A 12,049-nucleotide genomic window follows, 5' to 3' on the forward strand; every position below is an offset into this window, starting at 1 on the left:
TTCGTTTGAATATGCACACAGTGTCCACTGGGTGGCGCCACGTAGTCAGGACTTATCTTTGCGTGGCTCAAAGGCTGCCGGGAAATTTTCTTTGCGGAAGCATCACAAGCAGCGGACACAGTAGAGGTCCCACGTGTGTACGCGGCATCAGATCCACGTGTTAACGGTATGATGAGTCGCTCCGTCTTCATGTTGTTGCTCGGTGAAAAGCTGGGCTCTTATATTTCCGTTTCTGTCGCCTTCAAAACCTGCAAACTGTTCTGGAGGGTTATCGTGTCCTAAAGGCTGATCGTGTTTGTATTTGCCGGTTTGTTCGTGGCATCTCATTTGGTGTCTTTGTTCCATGTGTTGCAGGCTTGCAGAGGACAACAGGGAGATCCACGGAGCTGCAAGCATCTCCAGTCATGGTAAGGAAACCAAAAAGGTTTTGTTATATTTCCAAATGAGACACGAGGCTGCAACATAGGAGAGCCGTAGTTAAACCTGCACACACGTGGTGCCGATAAAGTTCCGTTTGAAAGAACAAAAGACCGTTTAAGGAGCAAATTTCTCACATTTCCAATTTATAATAAAACTTGAACCAAACAATGAACTGGATTGTAAACAACAGCCTCGTTATTGCATCACTAAAAGTTTTGATTGCAGCTCGAGCCTCTTTATTGTAAGTCAAGAAACTCGCTTGCAAGCTGAATTGGACCATAAACAACAACAAAAAGACACTAAAACAACTTCACCGGTGAAATCCAGGGGTCAGGCCAAAGTTTTGTGCAGGAGAGGAAACTAATAATGAATGTTGTTGTGATCCATCTCAAGCAGGACGAAGTAGGCATGGTGATGTCCTGGTTTTCCAGCTCCGTGTACAGCAACTACTGGCAGCACTACCAGCAGTCTATGGCCTGGCACCAAAGGCACCGGCGTGCCTACCGAAAGGCCTGGGGGGCCGACGTCTCCGACCAAGGCCAGGGCTACTGCCGGCTGAGTCGCTCCAACAGCCCCAAGCGTCGCCGCTCCAGCAGCTCCAGCAGCCTCCATCAGCGTTGCCCCAGCAGCTTCCAGCATCGCCGCCCCAGCAGCTTCCAGCATCGCCGCCCCAGCAGCCTCCATCAGCGGCGGCCCAGCAGCTTCCAGCAGCAGCGCTACGCGGACTGGAGGGCCGTGGAGAGCGACGACGAAGACGACGACGACGACGACGACAAGGAAAGCAGCTCGGACAGCGACATCGAGTGCGACGTCAGCAACATGGAGATCAGCAAGGAGCTGCGGCAGTACTTCGCCCAGACAGAGAGACACCGAGAGGAGCTGAGTAAGTGAACAGGGGGTGGAGGAGGAAGGGTGGAGGAGGGGTGGCAGCAGATACACAGCTTCAAAAAAAAAAAAAAAAAAAAAGTTGGATTATTCTCCTGCTGCTGTCCTCATTATCTTGAGGACTAGTGAGTAAGAAACTGCTTTGCTTTGGGGATGCATGACCACACACCGTAGTTTAAGGTGAAGACTGTTGGACTCGGGCTCCTGCTCCTACAAAGCCGATATGTGTCAGCCCCCAGTCCTGCCTGTTCTTTAATGAGGCAATAGGAGAATATATTTATTTAACAGCAGCAGAATAATCAGTTTATTCTGACCCAGTCTTCTTATAGTCCAAAAAGTCATGTGTATTGATGTGTCCTTTGTTGGTTGGTGGAGGTGGTGGTTGTCTTCCTTCACCCCCTGGAGTCCTCCAGACACAGTCTGTTCCTGTTAATGCCTCAAAGAACAACAGTATGTGACCCCACAGGCTGCAGACCCCCTCCTGTGACCTTTTGGTTTGGCCAAGTACCTCAAAGAGAAACAGAATATGACCCCAAAGGTTGCAGACCCCCCCCTGTGACCTTTTGGTTTGGCCCAGCAGTATCACTCTCATTTACATACACAGCCTTTTGTCTACACCTTAAGATTAGTAGTTGATAATACGACCCATATATAAGTAATATGATATATATATATATATATATATATATATATATATATATATATATATATATATATATATATATATGTTGTATTATTGTAAACATAACCTAGCACAGAATCGCACAGCGTCTAAAAATAGTCTGTTGCGCTTGTTCTCACAGAGAAGCAGCAGCAGATGGAGACGGAGCAGCAGGAAGGCTACGTGCAGGCTGATCAGCCCCTGCACGCCGTCTCCTGGCAGAGCAGCGCCGCTCCTCCCTGCGAGCGCCCGGACGAGACACGCACGGCCGAGATGAAGAAGCTGTACGGCAAGGACGCGGCCAAGATCCAGGCCATGGAGACGGCGATGCAGCTGACTTTCAACAGAAACTGTGACCTCAAGCAGCCCAACTACTGGCCCGTCATCCCGCTGAGGCTCTGAACAGCTGCGGGCAGAGATGTGAACTGTTTGATTTGGAGGAGATCCCGGCTAAGATCTCTCTCAGAGCCAACAGTTTTGTCTTGTAATGGACGGTGGCCGCCGGAGCTGCTGATCCAGAACCAACGGTTTGCATTAATTAAGGGTTAGAAAGTTGTTTTAAGGCCAGAAAAAAGTTGCCTAAATTAGCCGAGCTTCTGCTTAGCCGGGCGTGAATGTCACCGACCTGACAGCTGTTGCTCCAAATGAAAACCCACGGCTGCGATACTACTACACTACACGTCCTCATAAACTACACTAAACACCAGCGCATGGTGCTGGCCAACAACAGCTTTAACGGTTTTGTCAGGCGTTTGATTTTAAGGGCAAAAATCTCAGAATACAAGCATCAAAAAGTAGGACAGTGTCAGCCGAGGGTCAGAGGTACAGTGAAACCACCCCCATAGGTGATGGAAATGTATTCAAACAACATGTGCCTGCGTGTTTCCTGCTAATCTGTTTCTGTTTAGCCTCCAGCTTGGTGATGTTTCATGCTGCAGTAGCTCCTCTTATGCCTGTCAACTTAGTTTACTACAAAAAAAAAAAAAAAAATCCAACATGTTCAGCCCCCTTTTCCTCTGTGCAGATTTAGCAGCGCTCCTGCATGGCTGCTTCTGATATTCCACTGAGTGATTTGTTGTTATTCCTTCTAAACTGCGCCTCTCTGATTCTGACATTTCGTCAGGTACAAAGCGGCGCTCCTGTGTTTTTTTTTTTTTTGGGGGGGGGGATGTTGATGATTCTCTTTTATCTACTGTTTGCACCAGCCGGCACCTTTTTTTTCTTTGGACTGTGTATTTTAATATACATTTTTCTTTGGGCTGTGTATTTTAATCTACATTTTGTTCATAATAAAGTGTTTGATAACTGGAGACAACCTGCTTTGTTGATGGTGATTTCTGGGTGACCTCTCCTTGGAAAGGGAACCTGATTACATTTCTGCTTTTCAGCTTTCGGACACATTTTTACACCAAAAAAAAAAATGGGCCGATGAGTGTTTCAATAAAAATTTTAACACATCAAACTTCATTTCATCAGCAAGCACACAAGAAGACACACCAGTAACACAGACTGGTGCATGTAAATGGTTAAGCCATTTCCTAATTTATAACAAAACACAGTGTAGTTATTGTCCTTTAAACCAACAGATGTTTGTGAGGATGCGTTATCATTTGTCTTATACTTTTTTCATGATCTCATTGTGTCACACCACCCCAGGAGTTGAAACTTTTGAAATATACTCACATGGTTGTGCTTTAGTTTGTTGCAGGATAACAAGAATCCATACCCATCAGAGAAAGCAAATGATACTCCACTGTATAAATTTGCACGTGCATATCACAGGAAAATATAACATCAACTCTGTATCACTAATTAGCAATAAATATCGCAAGAGAATTGAGATCATTAATCAAATGAATAAAAACATGTGTCGTTGCGTTTTAAATGTTGTCTATATTTGGTATGGCATGCAGGATCGAGGAGGACACGTGTCTTGTGTGTTTGGATTAATAAAGTCTGATCCATTTCTAGCCCCGGCCATGACGTCACCCCTCCTCCCCCTTCCCCTCCTCGATTCCAAAACGGGACATCCAGTTGTTTACATGCTGCCCCCCTTCAGACAACCTGTGGACATCATCTTAAGACCTTTTTTCTCTCAGGGCCACTTTCCACAGGAGCTGAAAAAATGGGTAGGCAAACTCTTGTTTTACATCATCCTACTTTTGCTGGCGATCGTTTACACTTCTCCCAGATTTCTTTGTGTTTGGATGCCGCGCGGATCTTTTCTGGTCGTGTGCGCTGCGCGTGACGCATGGTGGTTGTGTCGTTGGTGAGAAGGACTCCGATTTGCATCTCAGACGTGCAAAACCTGCTCTGTTTGTTAACTTTCACCGTTTCACTCTGAATTTTTGTCACTTCAACATCAACACATCTTCAAATCAGCGTGCACGAGCACATATTGTTCCGTATTTTTCGATTGATGTCACACTGCCATCTGCACAAACTGTTTGTGTGCAATGCATATAACACGCATGGAGCACTGTGCCGTGTCTTTGCGTGTGTGTGTGTGTGTGTGTGTGTTGCATGTCACTGGACAGAGCAGAGTTTAAAGCTCAAGACAGCAACACGATATTGATAAGCAATAAAGTAATTTCCCTTCAAAATATTTCAGATATTTCCTGAAGTATTTGGTTGAAATATTACTCCCCGGTCAGTCCTTTGGAGTTTGTCTTCTGTTGCAAGATAAAGTTTGAGCTTCCCAGACTGAGTTTCAGCAAGAAGATCCACTTCATCCTTCCCACGTCCGCTGCTCATGTGAGAGTTGCTGTTGATTGGATTAAGAGTGAGTGATCCACTCCCTCTGTGGATTAAACAGGCAGGACAAGCCTGACAATTGCTGTTGTGTAGATGGAGAGTACACAAAAATGATGCAGGAGAACGTTTACTGTTCACAGAGGGTTGGTTTAGTTGGAGTCTGGAGTTTTTTGAGCCCTTTTATTTGGAGTAATGCAATTTGGCCTTGGATAACATCTTTTTGTTTAGTATACAATAATAATTTGTGGGTGAGAGGGGTAGCTGTTGGCATTAATGACAGCGGTTCCTCAGGGATGAAAAGCCAAGCAGAACAAACCAAACAGAGAAACAACAGTGGACTCATATTCACATCTGATCTTCACGGTTCTGCAGACTGTAGATGCGCTCACTCTTGGTTTCCGATTTGTTCAGGAGGAAGAATGTCTTGGCCGAAGTTCAGCTTCTGTTTTATAGACGCTGACCTGAAGCCGGTAGTGTTCAATTTGATCTCATTCGGCCACGCATCCAGAGCTACCAGCTTTTTCAAGCATTTTCCTCTATTCTCGACTCCTCTGGATCTCTCTCTCGTTCTTTGTCCGTGTTTCTCTCTCCCATTCATAACATCTGTTTCCAATAAGGCAGCGGGCCTGTTTATCGCCTTCAGGCTGGTGAGAAGTTGAGAACAGACAGGATGTAGCCAAGTGACATGATTTACTGCGATGGGGAGCCAGAGCCATTTTTCTGCAGGAAGCCATCGTAAACTTCTCCTCTTTCAGCTCCCCCTGTTCTGCCTGCTATTTCCCCCCAAACTGCTACTTTGGTCTCATCATCGTCAGCATCATCATCCCATCTTTCATCTGCTCCTCTCATCATCTCCCCTCTCATTGTCTTCATCATTATTCTTTCCACCGCCCCTCCTCCTCCCGCCTGTGCGTCCTCCTTCGTGAATTCGCTCTTTGTGTTCTCTCTTCTTTTTTTTCCCCTGCAGTTCGTCTCCGCTCGGCTCTGTGTGGAAACTCATATCCTCTTGCATCCTCTCCTGTGGATTTGTGAGGCGCTGATCTGCAGAATGGATACTGAATGTAACAGCAGCCAAAACAGACTGACTTCAAAGGCCTCACATTTTAAAGGATTGTTTGATTCTGAAGGAATAAATTATCACTCAGCTGGGGAAAAAAAAAAAAAAAAAAAGGGAGAAAAGTGGAACGATCCAGTGACCTGATTAGAATAACAGTACACTTAAACTGCAGCAGTACTGTTATTATGAATGCCTGGGAATAGAATTACCGTGTTTCTTTATTGCACATTCAGTTTGCAAGCTCAGAGCAGCTTTCCTCCAACATTACATCTTAATTTTTTTTTTTCAATTTTATTAGAAAACTATAAAAGAAACACTGTCCAAGGTGTGTGTTGCGATAAATGAATTTAACGTTAAAAATAACACGATTTAAATGTCAGATTATCAAAGATTAAAACCTATCCGCTGCAATACATAATTTCAGCATTAACGAGTGTTGATTTTTCAGTGTTGATCATTAAGAGTTGACAAGTGCTGATATGAGAGGTGTTTGTTCAGCCGATGTGACTCCGGGGCTGCTCTTCAAAACTATCTAAAAGTGTTAAATTAACTCTCACGATGAGGATTTATAATCAGCTGTGGCATAACTGTTGCTCTTTGACTAACAAGGACAATGCTGGGATTAAACTACTTTCATCTAAACATGCGAATGCTAGTTAGTCCCTCGGCTCCACTCACCTTTCTACTTTGCAGTTACTCCCCAATTGTGCATCTTTTCTTCCCGTGGAAGAGTTCTCTCTTCTAAACGAAGCATGTTTGTTAGCTCGGTTGCCAACAGGTTCACGTGGTTCGTTCAACAGATATTTTTGTCGACACATGCAAGCTGTCTCTGAAACACTGCTCCTCTATTGAGTGCTCAGCAGGGGTTTGATGCAAACTGAGTGGAACAACACAGCCAAGAACCTCAACGCTTTTCAAAACATGTTCCCGAGTCAAAGCTGAGTGACACAAACTGGACTGGTGAGCAGGGACAGGTTGTATAAACTGAAGGGCTGTTGAGATGATTGGAAGCAGGTGCACAGGAGGGTCACGTCGGAGCTTTGGCCTCCACATTTAAATATTACTTCCAGCATTAATCACCCCTTTTCACAATTTAAAGCTCATGCTTGTTTTTATTTTTTTTCCGCCGCAGCAGGCCTCGTTGTTCGTTTGCTGTGGCCGCGTCAAAGCTTTTCTCTCATCGACCCAACTTTTGCCTCACCTGCATTTGATCTTAGAATTTGTATTATTGACTTCATGTTTTGTACCTTTTGTGTGGTGCTTTTTAAAAAAAAATTTTTTTTTAAATGTTTTGAAAGTGTCACATATATTTGTGTTGAGCTACTGTGCCACTGATTTGGCCCGTGTCTTCTGTGCACATTATTTGCGTTCCACATGTGAGCGTTTTAAGCTCAGCCCGACGGCTATTCTGATGCGTCGGAATCAATCGTCGTCGTCAAGAGGACCTGTTGCCACGGCAACGCAGCGACGCACGAAGCTCCGAGGCGGGCGTCACTTCAAATCCCGGCACATGCGAGCGGTCATACGTCTGATCACACGAGCCCACGCAGGCAAAAAAAAAATAGACAATACATAAATATATATATGAACCCCGGGCACCAGGGGATGCCATTCTCCCTCCCTCTGTCGCTCTCCCACTTCTGCAGCGTTGATGATGGTGATGAAGATGATGAACCCACCCTGCTTTACATTTCCTCCACACAGTGACTCAGAGTGTGCAGAAGGAAACAGCTCTTATCCCACATTGCTGCTGGCGTGTGCTGCAGTTCGTACAGTAGGTCACAGGTGCAGCAGCCTCCGAGTCACATGACTCCCGCAGAGGTCACATGATGCTGCCAGGCAGTCTGAATTGGGTGAGGGCGTGTATATATATATATGTACATATATATATATATATGTGTGTGTGTGTGTGTGTGTGTTTGTCATTGGGACAGGGTGTGTGTGCAGTTGTTGGGATGGCGATGACAACAAAACATCATGTGGCGCAGACTGTGTACCAAATCTGGGCCAGTGGGGATTAGTGGCTTGTCGGATAAATTGCAGAACGGAGGGCACCCTGGGGGGATGGGTGTGTAGGAGTGTGTGTGTGTGTGTGTGTGTGTGTGTGTGTGTGTGTGTGTGTGTGTGTGTGTGATGATAAAGGCCAAACCAGAACCTTCGTTTGCCTTGTTGCGTTACACTTTCAAGCGAAACATTGCAATCACATGCAAATTCAACGCAGACAGGAGTGCAGGTGTCTCAGGCACTACAGATGATGACGAAGCATGATGGGATTAGTTTGCATGAATTTGCATTCAAGCTGAGCCTCTGTTCTGTTTCTACTGAAGAGAGCAGACAGATACGGAGAGACAATAAAAGGCAAAGACTAAACATCTGCTAATAGACAAATCCCATTTGTTGGACTACTTCTTTGCCACATCACATTAGGACTCATAAGTGTTGGTATTCATGCTGATGTCGTTAGATTCTGTGAATGTGTGTGTGTTTGGGATGGATTAACCTTTGTCAGCATCTGATGGTTCTGTTCAGGGATGAGAGGGAAGCGTCTCCTTGGCGACCGACGGCTGAGGGCGGGGGCGAAACTGGGTCATCATCATCATCACTACCACCACCAGATTAAGGGCCCAGAAATGGGCGCACACACACACACACACACACACACACACACAAAAGAACAAAGTCACACGAACAGACGGTCTCTTCAGAGAAATTAGCGGAACTTCTCAGGTGAGAGACGAGCGAGGTGTAAGGCTTCATCCTCACTGTCTGCCAAAGGTTTCCCTTTTAGAGGAAGCCAGAAGCCCATTAAAATGGCAAGGATTAGACTAAAGCGACAGCGGGAGGCTCATAAAGCCGTCGGCCAGGCACTGTTTTTGTGTGTGCGCGAGTGTGTACCGACGTCTTTGCATGTTTACGCTTGCTTAAGTGATGGCCTGATTTTAGCACTACTGATAAAACACTTATATTAGACTAATGGGGACAGATACCCAAACGGGGGGGGGGGGTGGGGGGTACAAGCAGTTTGTGGAAAAACAGGGATCTAACAGATGCCTGAACTGTTGCATACAGAAGAAAAAACCCGATTTTTGATGGAGTAACATGTACAAAATAAACCCTTGGAAAACATATTTCTCAATTTTCAGGACTGGCGCAAGCTTGACAGGCATACAACAGCAACTACACAGTGAGGCCAAGAGAACAGTGCAGCTGAAAATAACTTGCAGCAAACATAGTCCTCCGCATCCAACCATACTGAACCTGTATCATCTCACTCTCAGCGACCTAGAGCCCTGTATTAAAAAGAGACCGGCACAAATAGCTTTGAGCGGCACAGCGGTGATTTCCCGAGGCGTGGGACAATGATACTGTAGGTCACGGCGAGGTCAACCTCTGGGATCAAAGCTCAGGGCTTGGTACTCAGTGTCAGTGCTCAACAAAAGCGATGCTTAATGGTGTTGAGCAGCGTGTCAGGAAGACAGTTAAAAGGTCAATGCAATGCCTGCAGTGAGGCTGAGCAGCACGCCGGAGATAAAGGAGACAATAACCAGCATTAAAACAACATTAGCATCCCCTTGATGCTGCCTGTCATCCTGTAATTTGCAAGCGTTCATCTTTTGGAGAGTTGGTGCTTCTTTGTTCATCGATTGGATGGCCAGGTTTGTTCCAATTTGAACCATAAGTAATATTTTAGGGACCACAAAACACTTTGAACTAAATGCAGATTTCTTTTGGAGCGAGATGTGACCATATTCGGACGAACTGGGGAGGCGCGAGTGGTGGATCTGGCTGAGTCTGATGGGGATCTACAGCGGAAACCTGGCACTAAATGAAAAGTCAGATGATCACTAAAGTCAGTAGGATTCATCCTCTGGGGAGCATGAATGTCTGCAGAACATTCCCTGTTAATCCATTCAATAGTTATTGAGCTATTTCAGCCTGGACCGTGAAAAGTGCATCCTGCTCCAACTCCACACTTTGACTTGCAGGACTCGGTGGATTCAAACGGTTGCAAGGCCGTGTGAGAAGTTCTCTGGGAACTGATAGCATCGTTAAAAGATCTGAATCACTACAGCAGACCGGTGGTTCACGTCTCCATGGCAACAGCAGAGCCTCTGAGATCAGAGTGCTGTGATGTTGAGGATGTGACCACCATGAGAGCTCATTGTAGACACATTTTGAACAATAGTTTGAGATCCGTTTGAAGCTGACTGTCTTTACCGCGGTGTCCAAAGGCTGCTCTGTCCTCCGTTTCTTCTTCTTCGTCTTTTTCTTCAGTCCCGTTAGCTCCACATCTGCTCCCATGAAGGCGCTGCGATGTCCTCATTACTGCGGGACGACCCCATTCGGGCTCCACTTTCTCGTCCGTCTTGCTGTAATGAGGGAAGACAGGCCTTCGACAGGCACTCGTGGCTTTTCCTTTATTGGACTCCGAGAGTTGCGGAGGCAGATATGGAAGTTTCTGCCGCTGTGTAGGAGAATAAGTCCTCACTGATCTCCTTTTGAAGTCCTGCAAGCAGTTCAAATTGACCCAGATGATGTGTGAATCTGCGGGTGCACGGGTCAATTCTGAGAGTTTGCATTAAAAATATTTCCTGGCGTCACTGACATTTACACTCATGCTCGCTCACACAAACAAACGCGCTGTTTATGGTTTAAACTACAGGACATGGGTTGATCTTGGTGTCCTTACTCTCATAGTCTCAACCTCACTGTATTGTTAATTGTTTCTGGATAATACACTCCACACAAGCACAGTCCTATAGCTGAAGAGGATTATATATGAATCCACAAACCTGACCACCGTCCTCAAACACACACACACTATACATCCTTTTGATATGAGGAGCTTTGCAGAGCTAAACCAGTTTATTTCTTACAAATCTCTCTTCCAATTCGCTCTAGGGATGGTAATGTTTGGTCCATCCCTTCACTATAGACTGGAATATCTGTTCGTAAAGGGATTCCCATGTAATTTGGTACAGATTTCCCCAGGGGATGAATCCTAGTTACCTCCTGACGTTTTCTGTGTGGTTTTAGTGACATGTCATTTTTACATTGTGACCATGTTAGCTCAGACCGGTTGCTTGCTTCAAGAGGCGTTTCGTTGCATTTTTTTTTGTTTTTTTTGGTAGGAATTACGAGATCTCCCACTTTCTGAGTTCTCTGGAACGCACCGTAGTTCAGGGTTTGTGTCTAAAGTCCAAGCACGGCACATTATGTGTGTTTTACAAGTGCGCACATGCGTATGTGTGTGACAGGGTGACGGTGAAGAGTGCCAGAGAGCACTGTATCTCATCTTCTGGACAAGTCCTTAATCTGTGTGACCCAGCAAGGGATTATGGGGGGTTCTGAGAGTAAAATGTGACTTGAAACTCGCCTGATAAAACAGTTTAGAGTTTGTGGGACGTTTATTTATCTTTTTTTGGAACAAGTTAGGACTTTTTTTTTATCCTGCAGATCATATAACAAAATTTGGATTATGCCATTCCCTTTCCTCTTCATTATATGAACTCACGTTGTTCGATAGGGGCAACACAATTTAAAGCCCTATAGCAAATACATTTGTTAATTTAAATTTCACATGACAAGGTAGTTGATCAGCGTCGGAGTTAAAGCAAAGATCACTTAAGGTCACAGTCTTTGTACATCATGTTGTGTATCCAGACTGAAACAGGATTTAAAAGAGAAAATTATGTTTTTTGAATACATTTCATGAATGTGTTTCAATTCCTGGTTCTATATTTAGTGCATTGGATTATAATAATTTTAATATCAGGAAATGGTTTGTTTTAATGTGATGATGACTTATGATGACTAGAAAAAAAAAATCAGTGTTCAGTATATAGCACAGACTGTTTTTAGTGATGTTTCATAGAGACTTTAGTTCATGTATGCAGTGGATCAGGTTTCTTCTAAACCATTCATGTGTCGTAAAGTCAGTTTGATGGGAGGCCTTCTTTGATTCACCAGCATATGGTACAGATGGGTGTTCATTTCAGCCCTCGGGGTAAATGGATCCACTGAATGTCACGAATGTCGTTTTAGCTGTTTGGGTGTCTTGATGTTTGGTTGAATGAAAACATCAGGGGCCGGTGGGGTCACCTCTGTCTGCGATGTCGGGTGGGTGAGGGGGTAGACTGTTCTGTGGGCTGAGCTTCATTGTCTGAATAAGGGCCACGTGGGCCCGAATTAAAACCCCATTTAAGAGGATTCGGGACAGATGGTGTCCTATTGTTTGAGGATGTGTTTATTATTAGAAAATGGGGTGAATA

The 12,049-nt window shown here is 45.0% G+C and overlaps 1 protein-coding gene across 2 annotated transcripts; it reads left to right on the forward strand.

The window, feature by feature from the left end:
• Nucleotides 1-119: 119 nt before the first annotated feature.
• On the forward strand, nt 120-3,281 carry gemin8 (gem (nuclear organelle) associated protein 8). 2 transcript variants are annotated; one of them, XM_069711795.1, is made up of 3 exons: nt 120-407; nt 817-1,303; nt 2,109-3,281. In XM_069711795.1, exons 1-3 carry the CDS (start codon nt 405-407, stop codon nt 2,366-2,368), a joined length of 750 nt encoding a protein of 249 aa, XP_069567896.1. In that variant the 5' UTR covers nt 120-404; the 3' UTR covers nt 2,369-3,281. The 2 variants fall into 2 exon arrangements, with proteins under 2 accessions (XP_069567896.1, XP_069567895.1); XM_069711794.1 differs by having other exon boundaries at nt 122-407; nt 814-1,303.
• Nucleotides 3,282-12,049: the final 8,768 nt, after the last annotated feature.

This window comes from Brachyistius frenatus, unplaced genomic scaffold (assembly GCF_029030835.1).
Source record: "Brachyistius frenatus isolate BFR_SWC_R1_liver_20210118 unplaced genomic scaffold, ASM2903083v1 Contig_103, whole genome shotgun sequence".
Classification (NCBI taxonomy): Eukaryota; Metazoa; Chordata; class Actinopteri; family Embiotocidae; genus Brachyistius; species Brachyistius frenatus.